Genomic DNA, 16,684 nt, shown 5'->3' with positions numbered 1-16,684 from the left:
TTCTAAACTGCATAAGTAATTACCTTCATCATCATGTAACACCAGTAATGTTGCAAAAATCTAACCAGTTCATAAATGCTTACCAAAATTTGAAGGTAAGGTTTCTCAGGACGGCGACCCTCATGGAACTCCTAATAAAGAAATTAAATTTAAAATCTAATATAGATAAAAATTAAAATCCTTGATGAACCAAAATAATGACATACAGTATAGTCCTTATAGAAGAAACAGAAAGGTCAACTTATGGTGAAGAGGAGTTGATATATGAGGTAAGAATGTGGTTCACTGATAAAATGAACTGCCATGGGATCAATTCTGCTCAGAAAAAACAAAGATAAGCATCCCACATACTGTGCAAGAGCAATACTCTAAACAAGAACAAAAGTTAAGCACTGGGCTTTAATAGCTGAGCCACAGGTTCATAGGGGTGGGTATGACAGCGACGAGTCTTCCTTAATAGTCAAGCCCAGAAATGAATTACGACACCATGCACTGAGCTGCATTTTCATAACTCTTGTCTACAACCTAGCAAGGAAATATCACCTGGTAGTATGCAGTACAGTATCTTCATTTACTAGGTGTTTACAGTCATACTGAGTTTGAGGAAATATCTGTGAGGATTGCTAAATACCTTGTTCAGGCATCCCTATGTAATTGATTGTGCTACCTTTCTTTGTACCACTCTACAGTTGAAACAACAGTATGGTACCTCAGTTGGTTTTGCCTGGACTTCATAGTGTGGTGGTCTCATGGCATGATAGGACAGATTTCACTGGTAAATTATGACCTCACTATCCAATGAGCTTGGGATTAGGGAAGAGGGGAGGGGTACAGCAAAATCTATGGCTCTTTGCAGCTAAGTCCCAGCCACTGCTTACATCACGACCATTCCTTGAAGCTGATTAGATGGCAATGGTTTTGGAAAGTTGGTTAAATTGTGGTTCTTTCCATCTTCATTAACTTAGTAATGATTGTTTTACCGACCTAAAATAAGTTCTGCTGATTACCATACGGAAATGTTAAATTATCCCCTGAAATACAATCATAATACACAGCTCCAGAGAGAGAGAGAGAGAGAGAGAGAGAGAGAGAGAGAGAGAGAGAGAGAGAGAGAGAGAGAGTGTGTGTGTGTGTGTGTGTGTGTGTGTGTGTGTGTGTGTGTGTGTGTGTGTGTGTGTGTGTGTGTGTGTGTGTGTGTGTTCCGCAATGCTGCTTTTGTGATGTTTGCCTGACCATGAAGATGCCATGGGGAATATCTGCATTTGAATCAGTGCACTTGAATTACGGGACAATGATAATTACCATCTGATATTGTGGCGGGATTTTAAAACACAAAAAAACAATACACAACACAGATACACTGAACATATAACCACATAATACTCACTATGATCCTCGGTTGCTGGGAGATGGTTGAGGATGTCCACGGTCGCCAACACAGTAGACAAAATTACACAAACAAACCCGGAAAACAGACTTCCAACCAAAAAAAAAAACCAGCAAAAGAAAGAGACACATGCACAGACAACAATAACATCCAACAGAAAACACTGACTCACGGAACATACAACAATCTACCACCAATATCCGCCTTGCACCGAACTCAGCTCAAGACTAAAAAAACTCCTTCAAAACCGAAAAAATCCTCACACATATTCCACAGACAGACAGCGCCGTAAAACAAACTAACGACCTCATCCCTCTTCCAACAACCAAGCACTCACTTACGACAATTACACTCTCTCTCTCTCTCTCAAAACGTTGGGAAATGCTAAATAAAAACAAATTTATTCATCCTCTATATTTCTCCCCTTTTAGCATTTCCCAACCAACACCTTTCACACCTTTTTCAAATCGCCTTACGCAACACCCACGGATGCTCACTAGCAGGTCCTCTAGATCGCGTTGCACGCAATCATTCTCTCAGAATCACTCTCTCCTAGCAACATTCAAACTCACATCATCTCCTCCATTCTCTCAGATTCACGCTATCTTCTTCACTATTACCACTCTCAATTTCATCCACAATCTCATCTATACCCTCTAACTCGTTCCCAAATACCCCCCCAATTCTTCAACTAACCCATCCCATTCGCTCATTGACCTTTCCAATTCTTGCAACGATTCATTCATGCTTTCAATCACTCGTCTATCACTGCTACGCTCTCTTACTCTTACACTTTCGCTCACCTCCAACCGCCACCAACCCCTACACGTTCAGTCAACTCAGTTATATCAAACCCGCATATGCTATGCGTTCTATTCATACCATCCCATTCATCCGTATTACACGCTTTATCATTCATTTCCACTTTGGCACTCACACCTATCACACAACTTACGACCACTCAGTTTACTTACGTTCTTCCCTTTCTTACGTCTCTACCATACTCTATCAAAACAAATTGCTGATCCTCATGCAACAACCTCTCACGTACATGCATCACACGCACCGCTTGCATCCTGGAGGATCCACCCATTTGAACCCCCTTCACACTCAGTTTCCTGAATTCGCTGTCACAGTCACCCTCTTTCGTACATACACTTGATACATGCCCTTCCATTCCACATTCGTCACACTTCGCTCTCGGTTCTGAACACATTCTTGCATAATGCCCATTCTTACCACAGTTGCCACATATTACATTCACTGGTACCCCTACAACCATTAGCAATTTGACCCACCTGTCCGCACCTGTAGCATTTAACCCCTATCTTTCGTACACTCCTTACCAAATGTCCCGGTTGCCCACACCGGAAAAACACGCTCCTAAAGCCCACCTACACTCATTCTTTGTATGTCCTTCCTTTCCACATCTAAAACACTTCGCTCGACTTCCACTCATCGACCTTCCCTTTGTACACTACTATCCCTAACCCGTCCAACCCGTTGTTCCCTTACAAACCCATCATTCATCCTCACTGGCACCTCCACATTACTTGCTCTTACACTCCTATCTATTACATTATCGGCCATTCTCATTGGGCCCCTCAACACTGCATCCCTAAAGCTTCCAAACTCTGGCACTCTCTCATCTACCCCAGCCCTTACACTTACACTTCTGCTCTCTTTATAACCCTGTCAAGCTCATAATCTTCTACAATTTCCAAGATTTCTCCCCAAGTCAACCTTTCATTCGTCCATCTTTTCTTCTCCTTCCGCTTCAAGTTCACAAATTCTCTAACTCCATCTGGCACTGTCCCTAACAACTTCCGTACTAACTCCTTACATTCATCTATCCCATCATCCCCAAACTTCTTCCTTGCCAACGTCTCCAGCCTACAAGCATACAGTGACAAGGTTTCCCCAGCTTTCATTCTTGCCTCATCAAATTCATTCTTCCTCTTATACTTAACACTCGCTTTCATACGCCTCGCTTGCTCAACTAGTCTAGCTTTCACCTTGTCATACTCAACATCCCCACACACCATAATAACCCTATACATATCAAGTAAAAACCCAGTCAAATACTCTCCTAATTCTCGTGCCCACACTCTCTTACTTTCCCCATACTTATCCTGACAAACCTTTCATACTCCTAAAGAAATCATGCACATCCCTACTTCCATACTCATTATACTTTTCACACCAGGGTACCTCCTCACATACATAGCCTTTCTCACTTCTTTCTCACTTTCACTCTCACTTTCGCTACTTTCGCTCTGTCCTTTCATACCCTCTTCCGAATACAAAGAGTCCACTTCTGCACTTACATTCATCTTACTCATTACACTCTTCTTCCCCCTCTTTTTATCCACTTTTATCCACTCACCTCCATCCACCTCACTATCACTACTGCCTTCACCCTCTCCCTTCTTTCCTGCCTTCCCACTTCCTTACCCTTCTTACCAGTTTCCTTTCCTTTCCCTTCTTCCCTTTTTCTTCCCTGACTTATCCTTACTTTCCCCTCTGTTCCTTCCCTTGCTTTTCATTCCCTTTTCCTTACCCTGCCTCTCATTCCCTCGTTTCTTACTTCCTATTCCCATATCACTTTCATCACTCACGCTTCCATTCACTTCTTCCTCCTTTTCTTTCTCTCTTGCCCCTTCACACGTTCCAGAGAACCTGCCTCCAACAGCCCCTTCTCCAAAAAACACCCTTGAACATACCTTTCATCATTTCTTCCACACTTTTCATCATTCCTCCAACTTTTTATCCACCTCTCTTCCTGTCTTCCATTCTCTCTTCTGACTCTTTCATCTCCCCTTTCATTTCTTCTTTTGCACTTCTTAGCATTCCCCCATCTCCTCCAACTGACTCCTCAATCTCTCATTCTCACCCCTCAACCACCATTCTCCTCTCGCAACCTCACCAGTTCCTCTTCCATCCTTCTCTTCAGTCACACTACCAGCCACCAACCTCAATTGCAGCTGAAATACCAGCTGCTCCTACGTTGGGCGCCAAATATTATGTGGCGGGATTTTAAAACACAAAAACAATACACAACACAGATACACTGAACATATAACCACATACAATACTCACTATGATCTCGGTTGCTGGAGATGGTTGAGGATGTCCACGGTCGCCAACACAGTAGACAAAATTACACAAACAAACCCGGAAAACAGACTTCCAACCAAAAAAACCAGCAAAAAGAAAGAGACACATGCACAGACAACAATAACATCCAACAGAAAAACACGACTCACGGAAACATACAACAATCTACCATCAATATCCGCCTTGCACAGAACTCAGCTCAAGACTCAAAAAAACTCCTTCAAAAAAAATCCTCACACATATTCCACAGACAGACAGCACCAAAACAAACTAACGACCTCATCCCTCTTCCAACAACCGAAGCACTCACTAACGACAATTACACTCTCTCTCTCTCTCTCAAAACGTTGGGAAATGCTAAATAAAAACAAATTTATTCATCCCTCTATAATATTGTCAAGCATGTTCACCATTCTAAATTTAAACAAACACCTAGATTGTCTCAGAGCTATGCAGACTGGTACTATTTCATATTGATTTTAGGAAATTTACTACATTTTGATAGTCATAAAATCAACTTCCCTGCAACTGTTTACACATTCAATGGGATGACAAGCAGTGACTGCACTCGACAAAACCAGAATATGCCTATGTTTGACAGTAAGATAGTCTATACGAGTCATACTTGATATAATTTGCTGAGAATTTTCTTAAGGACATTATCTCCTTTCGAAATAATAGTAATGTCCTTTCGAAATAATAGGATCATGAAAAATGATGCAGACCTATAATGTCCTATGTCTTTTTGTTGAATTTACAGTTTATGATGTTTGGAGTATTGGCCTATCTTACATTATGCTGTTTTACTGTGGTTATTCTTGTTTTTGTTGTTGCTGTTATGGTGCTTGCAGTGTCTTCGAAAACCTTTCATGTGGTGACCTAATGTTGCAGAATAAACACTGACCTATTCATAACATACTAGTGTAAAGAATTATTTCTGCCTACTATTGTTAACTGAAATTTAGTCATTTGTTTTAACAAAGTAATCGAGACCTTAATGAATATAGTCTATGCTAGAATATTCTCCTTACAACAGAGAGAGAGAGAGAGAGAGAGAGAGAGAGAGAGAGAGAGAGAGAAAATTTATGACTTGTGTATCCTTTTGTCCAGCAAGGTAATCTACATGAACTCCCCCCAAAACAAATGAATATCGTGTGGATCGCCTCATATACTGTACGTCTTTTTCTACTGTATGTCTTTTTCAGCTATCATTTATTTTTTTCTTTGTTATGTATCTTATGGTGCCTTCCTACTATACCCTTCATTTTCATAGAAATGCTACAGCAGCCTTATATTTAATCATCACAGTAATATAATTTGTTATCCCTTTCGTAAATATACTTTCTACATAATCCATTGACAGCAGTTCCATAGTTGCATGTAAGACTGAGACAGCCCTCTGATTGGTCTATGTGCCATCGGCTACATGCCCACAAATTTTCCTTTTATTCTCTGTAGTAAAAGTGGCATTACACTTACTATGGCCATCAATACATGTACACGTATATGCACGCGCTTTACGTGTACATTTCACCGCACGCACATACATTACATGTCGTGGGTTCTGAGCTACTAAATTAAAAAAGCTACTCTAGAAAATTATTTGCAATGAGAAACTGACCGTTACTGCCTCTAAATATAAGAAACTGACATGTAAGCCTATGCCTTGATATTGCCTCTAAACACAAGAAATTGACTTGTAGGCCTATGCCCTGTCATTAACTCTAAATATAAGATATTAAATTAATAAGCATGCCTATGGACTGTTATTGCCTTAAAATATAAGAATTTGATATGTAGGCCTAATCTCAAAGATATTAACATTTGACATGCAGGATCGCTTATCTAGGACAACACCAATTTAAAAAGACCAAGATGCTTATGTATTTTGGCTGTACATGATGAAAAGAAAAAATGCACGGACAAAATGAGCCAAGATCTTCATAATGATAGTATATAACTTATTAGGTGCACCAACCGCAGAATTTCAAGGAATTACTGATTTTTAATTTTTAACAGTTTTCAACTGTTTTATGTCTAAATAAACGTACCCTGAAGCGATAATGTTCAAAAAAACTTTTCAGATTGGTTTACTGACAATTCTGGTTTATTGCCAATTCTGTTCATCGTTCATATGGCACTGTGAATGACAAACTGTAAAAACTTGTGAAAATGTCTGTATGACTGTAAGTCTGGTTAGGTGAAAGGAGTTATAAACTGTTTTGGACTGTTTTATGTGTAAATAAACATATCTTGAAGATATATTGCTCAAAAAAATTGTTTAGATTGGTTCTTGGACAATTTTATTCATCACTTGTATGGCACTGTGAACAACAAATTGTAAAAAAAAGCATGTAAAAATGTCAAAAAAAGTTATTAAAAAATAATTGACACCACTAAAATAACCCATTCTCTCTGGCGGTAGCGTCATAAAGAAAACAGGTTAAAATAACATAGGGACAACTTGCTCAAGGTCTTCTGATCATCTCAGGATTCTCTTGAAAGTCCAAAATTTTTTTTGTTTTGCTATTTTCTCAAAAATTATTTTTTTTCAGAAATAAATGCTCATTTTTGAGTGACACTTTTTATTCTGCATGTTATTTTTCAAGTGACATGCTTTTTTTTTAAAAAAAAAAAACTTTAAAGGCTGAATTTGTACATTTCCCCACGAGAGAATTTTCATTATTAGTTGGAGAATAAGTGGTAAAAATTTGATGGAAACCCCTTCAATCATAAGGCAGAAATAGTCATTTACTTCATAATGGGGCCTTATGATGTAGGCACTCCCATTAATGCTGTGTATCTTTTATCAGAGATATCAATCGCAGACTTCACAACTCTGGGAATTCAAATCTGTGGTGTCATCATTCGTGCACGGAGCTTAACATTACCCAACAGTCATATCCATACAGGTAATCATATGGACTGTTAATTAGTGTGACATCATTCCCCTTTAGAGAGCTAGCCAGTCACTGGCGTGCAGTGGGCGGGCTTAACAGCAAAGAGCCCTGGTTCTCTCTGATCCTAGTTTGTGAGGAGAGGGGGCTTGTCCAATGATCATAAGCATATAAGTTTGGTCTCTAAGACATTGAGTGCCATTGCAATGGCTTGAACTTACAACAGGAATATTGTAAACCACACTGATTTCCACAAAAAACTAGTTTACATGTACAGCTGCAATGACCATTCATATACAATACTGTGATTCAACACCAGAGATTTTTTACAGCCTAACATATGATGGACTGCAATTAATCATCAGTGTAAAACAAGAATTTTTCACTCTCCAAAAAAATTTAATTGAACTCCCTGTGCAACATATGGAAATAACTTAAGCTTTGGAATCACTTTTCTCAAAATAATACAAAGTTGGTGAAACATGATGGGACCTCTGACTACATCACATTTTACCAATAAAAGCTTTAATTTCAAAATGTCACACCTGAAGAACCGTATACATAAATAGGCTGATGACATGAGGACTTCATTTCTATAGCCTAACAATGGAAATCACTAGTTTGGTGGTCACAATATTCTATATTACTTTAAAAACATGGCTGGTCAGTACCCAAGATGGTTCGACACGATATATTGGGTAAACCAATACGTATCTTGTATTCTCCCTGATTACAATCAGTGCTATAGGCCTACCCTAATCTTGAGTTACAGAAGGACCTCAGTGGGAAACGACAGTATATGGCTAGGTTTCACATACCTGATGATTTTTATCCAGTCTGAGTTTGAATGTACAATCAATTTGTCATCTAAAGTGCAATTCTCTATGCTACAGTTATTTTCAAATTATTAGACTTTCAGTAAAAGCAGCAAAGACACTGGTAAAGTATTTCAATTCTAAGGCTCGAATAAAACTCACTCTAGATCATTTCCTTTCATATTTACAGTAGAAGCTTTTGAGGACTTTTGCATATGCTAAGGTGACCGAGGGAAACAGGACTTTGGGTACCTCTCGCAATTAGCCTAACCTAATGAGGTCAGCACAATCAGTAATTCGACTATCATTTCAGGTCCACTAGCTTCATTGAATTTTAACGTCACATAAACCGGCACTCTGAGGTTAAAGGTCACCAAAACGTAAAACATATTTTCTCTAAGCTAAGCTAACCCGAGTCCCAGCCTAGCCTACATTCCTACTGAAAATGATAACGACCCTTCTACTGTAGCCTAAAAACTGGATATGCCTGGCCTCAGTTTAAATAAATATACATATCTTGTAATCTAAACTAAGCTAATGAGATACCCTTAGGCTAACTCAGACTCTAGTTCTTTTAACAAGATTAGATTATAAATGATACATTTATGTGTTATAGCAACTTACAGCAATGGCGTTTTGCGTCAATCCAACCATTTTCCCTTGTGATCTTTGCGCCCTTCGTACATATTCTCCTGGCTTTACAACATCAAGGTCTGAGATGATCAAGATCTATGAAAAAACAAAAATGAAGTGCATATAGTTACCTTTCGCAAATTCATAAAAAAATAAGTGGATTCATACAAAATAACACAGCATAAAAAAAACCTAAGCTCCAAGAACTAAACTGGTATTTGACCTCGCATGTGACAAAAAAACAAAAAACCCTTGAATAAAGCCAACAACCATGTATAGGCCAAACATTTTAACTGCATTATAAATTTCATCACCTGAACTTATTAGATAAGCAAATATTAAAGCTAAAAACTCTTCTAAACACTCTGACCCTTAAATTTGGAGAAAAAATTAAAAGCACAAACCTTCTTACTCTTCTGGCCCATGTCACACGTGTAACGATTCAACTTGATGATGCAATCGATGTCTATCTCACCACTTTCCACCAACCCATTGAGTTGAGTGGCAAGCATAGCAAAGCTACTAGCCCGCTGACCATCTGATACTGCAAGGCAGTACATGTCTTTACCATAACTTGGAATTGGTACTTTCTTCATTGCCTGAAAGCAAGCAAGCAATGGATAATGAGATCAGATATGGGATGAATTCTTAATTACATAGAGAATTACCTTCTTCAACATATAATACCAGTAATGTTGCAAAAATCTAACCAATTCATAAATGCTTACCATAATTTGAAGGCACGGTTCCTCTGGATGGCGACCCTCAAAGATCTCCTAATAAAGAAATTAAATTTCAAATTTAAAACTATAGATAAAAATATAAATACTTGACGATGAACCAAAATAATGACAAACACAGTACAGTACCTATAGAAGAAACAGAAAGGTCAACTTATGGTGAAGAGAAAGACTGATATATGAGGTAAGAATGTGGTCCTTCATAAAATGAATTGCCGTGGAATTAATTCTGCTCAGAAAAAACAAAGATAAGCATCCCACGTACTGTACAAGAGCAATACTCTAAACAGGGTTTAGAAACAAAAGTTACACACTGGGTTTTAATAGCTGAGCCAAAGGATCATAGGGGTGGGTATGACAGAGACGAGTCTTCCTTAATGGTCATGCTCAGAAATGAAGAATGACAACATGCATTGAGCTGTATTTAAGTCGCGCTCTGTCTATAACTCATCAAGAAAACATCACCTGGTAAATTATGACCTCACAAACCAAGTGAATTTGGGATTAGGGAAAGGGGGGGGGAGTTATAGCAAAATCCATGGCTCTTTGCAACTAAGCTCCATCCACTGGTTATGTCGCAACCATTCCTTGAGTCTGAATACAGTAGTTATAGCAAAATCCATGGCTCTTTACAACTAAGCTCCATCCACTGGTCATGTCACAACCATTCCTTGAGTCTGAATACAGTAGGTCATCGGGTTACTTCCAAGATCTCATCCTATGGCCACGGAATAACCCATTTTTAGGCATAAGTCAAGATTTAATCATACATAATGAAGTGAATCAGTAAAATAATAAAAAAGAAAACAATTCCTGAGCACATACATACAGTACAAGGATTAACATTATCCTTACATTTACTCCTATGATAAGTTATAGTAGTGTACAATACAGTAATATCTCAGAGTTGTGGGGTTAGGTTCCAGAACCCGTCGTGGAAAATACGCCTTCACATATGTAGAGATGTTTTAAAATAGTCATTTTTATTTTCATATCTTATGGTACTGTACATTTTCTTTATTATATTTTCTTTATTCTGTTTTCTTTTTTTTCATAAAATAGCAGATACTCATCATTTTTATGCGACTTTACAAGATGGATTTCAGTCATATTTTGGGTAAAACAAACTATTAAAATGAAAATTTGTATATTTATATGAGCACCAATTAGTAAAGAATACCTTCACGCCAATAAAATTTAAAAGAAAGCTCGTATTATTATGAAATCAAATGAAAACAGCAAATGGAATTTGATTATTTTGACACAAAACGAAGCCTTCGCATTATCTATTTGGAGAGAAAAAAAAAACACACTTTTATAATAAAATAAAGTTTTATATATACTTACCCAGTAATTACTTAGTTAAGGGTTTCTACTCGAATGACAGTTAGAATTCTGAATTCCACGATAGCGATTCTTTTGTTTGTACAGGTGACTTTGTCCCGCCCACTTTTGGGGTACAAAAGAGGAACACCACCGCCAACACAACAACTTGTTTATGCAAAAGAGAGTCCATGTGCGGGGAGGAGGGTGGGCTCCATCAGTAATTACTGGTTAAGTATATATAAAACTTTACTTTATTATAAAAATGTCATTTTTATATATGTAACTTACCCAGTAATCACTTAGCTGATTCCACATTGAAAGATGGTCGGGAATCATGGACAAAATCTTACTTTAGAATTAATAAGATAAATTGTTGTTCCTTACCTGATGAGAGAACTGCTGCAGGTATTACTGCCTCTGGTGGTGCTCATCTCACCTGTAGCGGCACGGCCAGAAGCGCCTCTACTTAAGTGGGACACTTTGCAGCAGAGTAATCCGATGGCTGACGAAGTATAAGGTTAAGCTTTTGACAAAGGTGTACACTGAAGGCCAACAAAGCATACATAGTTGCCCCTGTCCTGGGCACAGTACCACAACAATAATATACCAGAACAACAAAGTCACCTATACCATAATCAAATAATGATTAACAATAAAAACAAGGCCACTACCCAAACTAAAAACTAGTGGGCACTCCAAGTATGTCATACCCTCCTAGGTCCCCAAGAACTCAACACCATTTTTAAGGTGAAGAGGAAAGGAAAGGAAGGGACACTTCCTACACTTACTCATCCATCACTACGCCAACTACGGACACAGGTCCTAGGGTACTGCAATTATCGTAAATTGTCCTGATGTCCCGCACATAGTGCATCGCGAATACCGACTTGCATTTCCAACAGGCTGCCTCCAGGATTGCTGAGAGAGAAAGATTGTTTGAACGCTCCCGAAGTAGCTACTGCTCTTACCTCGTGCGCTTCAACTTTCAATAGCATTAAGTCAGTTTCTGCTAATTGAGAGTGTGCCTCAACGATGATATCCCTCAAGAAAAACGAAATGGCGTTCTTCGAAAGGGGTCTGGTGGGGGTTTTTAACTGAACACCAGAGATTACTAAAGTCATCTCTAATCTTCTCCGTCCGATGTAAAGAATATTGGAGGGCAAGTACTGGACACAGCTCTCTTTCTTCCTCTTCCGTGCCTAGGATATCCAATAAGCTTGGAATAAAAAAAGAATGGGGCCAGGGATGTGGTGGGTTCTCATTTTTTGCTAGAAAACTAAGCAAAAGGGAGCAGACTGCATTAATTTGCGAAAAACTGAACCTTTTGCTTATTGCTTGAAGCTCACTTACTCTCTTAGCCGTTGCTAAGGCAACCAGAAAGAGTTTTCCGAGTCAGATCCCTTAGAGAGGAAGAGCACATAGGTTTGAAGCGAGGGCCAGAAAGCCACTTAAGACTACATCAAGATTCCAAAAGACGGACTCCTCTTTCTTGGACCTGGAGATATTGAAAGACTTAATTAGATCACACAAGTCTTTGTTGTTTGAGATGTCTAGACCCTTATGTCGAAAACCGGAGCTTAGCATCGCTCTGTAACCCTTTATTGTCAAGACCGACAACCCTTTAGAGGATTTCAAATAGAGAAAGAAGTCTGCTATCTGAGTGATAGAAGTTTTCGAGGAAGAGACTTTATTTCTCCTACTCCAACTCCTAAAGCGTGCCCACTTAACTTGGTAGACATTACTGGAGGAAATGTGTCTACATTTGGCGATAGCCTCTGATGCTGATGTGGAAAAGCCTTTCGCTCTAACGAGTCTGTAGATAGTCGAAACCCTGTTAGGGCCAGAGAGGATAGGCCTTGATGAAACTTCCTGACGTGGGGCTCTCTGAGAAGACTTGGAATCTCAGGAAGGAGTCTCGGAAAATCTACGAGGAGATTGATCAGTTCCGGGAACCACTCCTTCTGCGGCCAGAAGGGAGCCACGAGTCATCCTTACATTGTGGTGTGAGCAAAACTTCCTTATTACTTACCGAATCATCCCGAACGGAGGAAAAGCATAAAGATCTAGGTTGGACCAGTCCAGGATCATTGCATCCGTCACCCAAGCTAGAGGGTCCAGGAAAGGGGAACAGAACAGAGGAAGGTGGTAATTCCTGGAAGTTGCAAACATGTCTATGCTTGGTTGACCCCATAGTTTCCAAAGGCTGGCACAGACGTGAAATCTAGTGTCCACTCTGTGGGTAGAAGTTGCTTGTGACGGCTCAGCTCGTCCTCCAGGACACTGCACTTGCCCTGTATGAATCGTATCTGGTTCTGGTCCGCCCAGCATAGCAGGTTTCTTGTTACCTCGCAAAGAGAAAAAGAGTGTCCCCCCCTTGATGTTTGATGTACGCTAGGGCCATGGTATTGTCCGCATGTACCGCTATAGTCTTGTTGTGTACCTGCATTGCAATGTGTTGCAAACCTAGATGTATCACCTTCAACTCTCTCACGTTGATATGCAGCCTTTTTTCCTCCGAAGATCACTTCCCTGAGACTTCCAGGTTCCCAAGGAGAGCTCCCCAACCAACATCCAACGCGTCAGAAAAGAAGTCTAGGTCGGGGCTCACCGGAGCGAGCGACTTCCCCTCCAAAAGTCTGTCTGTGGGCCTCCACCACCGCAGATCCTCATTTATTTCTGGGGTTATCGGAAAGACGTGGCAGTCCTAATGACTTCTCGATCTCAGCAAGCTCTTAAACAGAACTGGAGAGGTCTCCTGTGAAGTCTCCCTGGTCTTATGAATTGCTCCAGAGAAGCCATCGTCCCCAAGAGACTCATCCACTGGGTGGCGGAGCAAGAATGAAGCGAGAGGAAGAGGTCTACCTTCCTCAGACAGCCTTCCACTCTCCTGAATGACGGAGAAGCCTGAAAAAGAGAGTCTATCAGAACTCCCAAATAAAGAATCTTCTGAGTGGGAGTCATTCGTGACTCCTCGAAGTTCATCGTTAGTCCTTATTCCTGGGCCAAGAGAAGAGTCTTCTGTAAGTCCTTCATGCACCGTATCTTCGTGGGTGAACGAATTAGCCAATCGTCTAGGTATAACGAGATACTAACTCCCGCTAAACGCAGCCAACACCTGAGTGAAAACTTGTGGGGCCGTCGAGAGACTGAAACAAAGTGCTCGAAATTGAAAGATCTGGAGAAACAAAATAAGGCAGTCCCGTTTACGACGGTTCCGCCAAACGCAGCCAACACCTGAGTGAAAACTGCCGATGTGGGGCAAAACGGCAGATAAGACTGAAACAAAGTGTTTACATCGTTTTCAGAGAAATTGAAAGATCTGGTCCTCGAAAACAAAATATAGGTATTTCCTCGAATCCCGGTGAATCTGATTATGGAAATAAGCGTCCTGCATGTCCAGGGATATCATCCAATCTCCCTGATGGATGGAAGCAAGAACTTGAATGTCTTCGTAGCACTTACATCGAGCACTGGTCTCCAACCCCCTGAAGCTTAGGGTACTCCAAAAAGGAGATTGTAAAATCCTTTCAAGTTTGCATTTTTCACTAATTCCATTGCCTTTTTGTTCAGAAGAGAGAACACTTCCTCTGACAAGGCCGAATACTTCTCCGAGCCAATGGAGTAAGCTGTCAATATGACGGGAGTGTCTGTCAATGGCAGATTCTCCTTGAAAGGGATAGAGTATCCCTCCTTTAAAACTTTTACCACTAACTGATCGGCTCCTCTTTTGCTCCATCTCTCCCAAAAGAGACGAAGTCTGGTCCCTATTGGAGCATGAAGGACTAAATCATCACTTGCGAGGATGATTCTGAGGAAGATTTCTTGATCGCTCGGGGAGCAAACCTGACCGAACCTTGGGACCTGGGGTACAATCTCTGATTTCCTCCACGAAATGGCTTAGGTTGTTTGAGAGGAGATGACGATTTAACAGAGAAGGCAGGCCGGCCGTTCTGGCGCTTCGTCGATTGAGTCGACATATTTTGCATTGACGTCTGGTGTAGACTCTCTGCAATCTCATTTATGGTGGACTGAGGAAACAAATGATGTTTATCCAGGGAAGAAAACAGGAGAGCCGATTTCTGTGGGGCTGAACACCCTTCAATGTGAAAGAGACCCAAAGTTCGCGCTTCTTCAAGACGCCCATGGCATACAGGGCAGTTAATTCATGCGAGCCACCTCTAACAGCTTTATCTGCGCAAGAAAGAAAATTATCCAGGTCTGCAACTTCATCACACAAGAAAGCTGGTTCTTGAAGCTTCTTGGCAAGTGCTCCCAAATGCCAGTCGAGAAAACTCAACACCTCGAAGGACTTAAAAATACTCTTCAACAGATGATCATCTCCTCTGCTGAAAAGAATGTTTTTGCCAACGTGAAAGCTGATCTCCGTCCTGAGTCAATGAGCGCAGAAAAGTCCCCCTGGGAGGAGGCAGTCACTCCCAGGGAAGGAGCTTCTCCTGTTGCGTACAACAAGTACCGCATGCATGAGAAGCGAGAGGGAGAAACACTAAAACAGGCCCTCCCTTGAACCCTCTTCTCGGAAAGCCAGTCCTCTACTTGACGAAGAGCTTTCTTCGAAGATTTAGAGAACCATCTTAGGAAGTCTAGACAAATCAACAGGCTGAGAGCTCATCAAGTAAGACGAACCTGGAGAAGAAGGAGAGGTCGGAGAGAAAAATTCCGGAAACTGCTGAAGAAGGCACTTGAGGAGTGATGCATACAGCGTAGAAGACGTATCCTGCTCCTCTTCTTCATCTACAGAAGAGATCGGAGATGTCATCAAGAGTAATTCAGGGGCAGTCTGCGCTGTAGGTTTCTGTAAAAGATGAAGGATATTATCCAGTTTGTGCTGCAACAGTTCAAGAGCTGGGTCCAATACTGGAGAAGGCTTATCCAAAGCTGCAGGGCACTTGGAGACTTGAGGGGGTTCAAGTGCTATGGGAAGATCGGCAGCTTCAGGGCACTCCAACGAAAGGGAGTGTCCAACCACCTCAGGGCGCCTGACCGTATCAGGGTGCTTGGCCGCATCAGGGCGGCTGGCTGCTACAGGACGCTTGTCTGCTTCCTGGCCCTCAACAGGACGTTCCGCCGATACTAGATGTTCCTAGGGAACAGGGCGCTTACGCAAAATCTGGAGCTGTTCGCCCGAAAGGTGTAGCGGGCTAGAACCCCGCTCCTGGCGCTGAGGAGAGGAGAAACGCTCCAGAGTGTCCCACTTACTACTCGAAGGTTGAGGACTGAAGGAGGGCTCCCTCATTCTCTTGTAAGGGAGATGCGGGGACTGATCTTTACCTGAGAATCGTCTCCTAAGCAGGCAAAATTCATCAGGGAAACGACGAAGACGGCTCTTATGAGGCGACGACTCCTCAGAACTTGACGAAAGCCAATGAACTTCTGAGATGCCTTTCCAACGGCTGTCTCTAGTTGCAACCTGGGATGCAACAGGTTGGACTGAGGGACGACTGCCCATGGGCAGACCCCACTAACCTCCCTTGGGCCACCGGTATGCCTCCTCCCAGGTAGCGGGGAGTATGGCAGGAACTGGCGCCTAGGAGAATCAGCAGGACGAGCAGCCGCCTCCTCCACTGACACCTCACCTTTAGCACTGTTTTGATGCCCCTAACTGGGTCACTGTACTTACTTCCAGATTTAAACGTTGCTCAAACCTATTCTCAAGGCTAGTGATGCAATCAGTTTTGGAAGTGATGGATCCAGGAGGAGGAGTAGGTGGTTTAGGAGAATTAATTGATGCAAGTGTGGAAGGGTTAACAG

General features: G+C 41.2%; 1 protein-coding gene across 2 annotated transcripts in view; it reads right to left on the bottom strand.

Moving 5' to 3' along the window:
• Positions 1 to 16,684, bottom strand: part of LOC136841812 (uncharacterized) — a 35,164-nt gene that overhangs the window by 7,277 nt on the left and 11,203 nt on the right. For both annotated transcript variants that reach the window (XM_067109119.1, XM_067109120.1), the window contains 4 exons: positions 9,578 to 9,625; positions 9,254 to 9,448; positions 8,841 to 8,945; positions 84 to 131 (listed from right to left, as the gene is read on the bottom strand). In XM_067109119.1, the coding sequence (XP_066965220.1) occupies positions 84 to 131; positions 8,841 to 8,945; positions 9,254 to 9,448; positions 9,578 to 9,625 (396 nt within the window). The remainder of the gene's footprint in view (positions 1 to 83; positions 132 to 8,840; positions 8,946 to 9,253; positions 9,449 to 9,577; positions 9,626 to 16,684) is intronic.

The sequence above is a fragment of the Macrobrachium rosenbergii genome, chromosome 9 (genome assembly GCF_040412425.1).
Source record: "Macrobrachium rosenbergii isolate ZJJX-2024 chromosome 9, ASM4041242v1, whole genome shotgun sequence".
Lineage (NCBI taxonomy): Eukaryota > Metazoa > Arthropoda > Malacostraca > Decapoda > Palaemonidae > Macrobrachium > Macrobrachium rosenbergii.
This window is presented reverse-complemented; position numbering and strand designations above follow the sequence as displayed.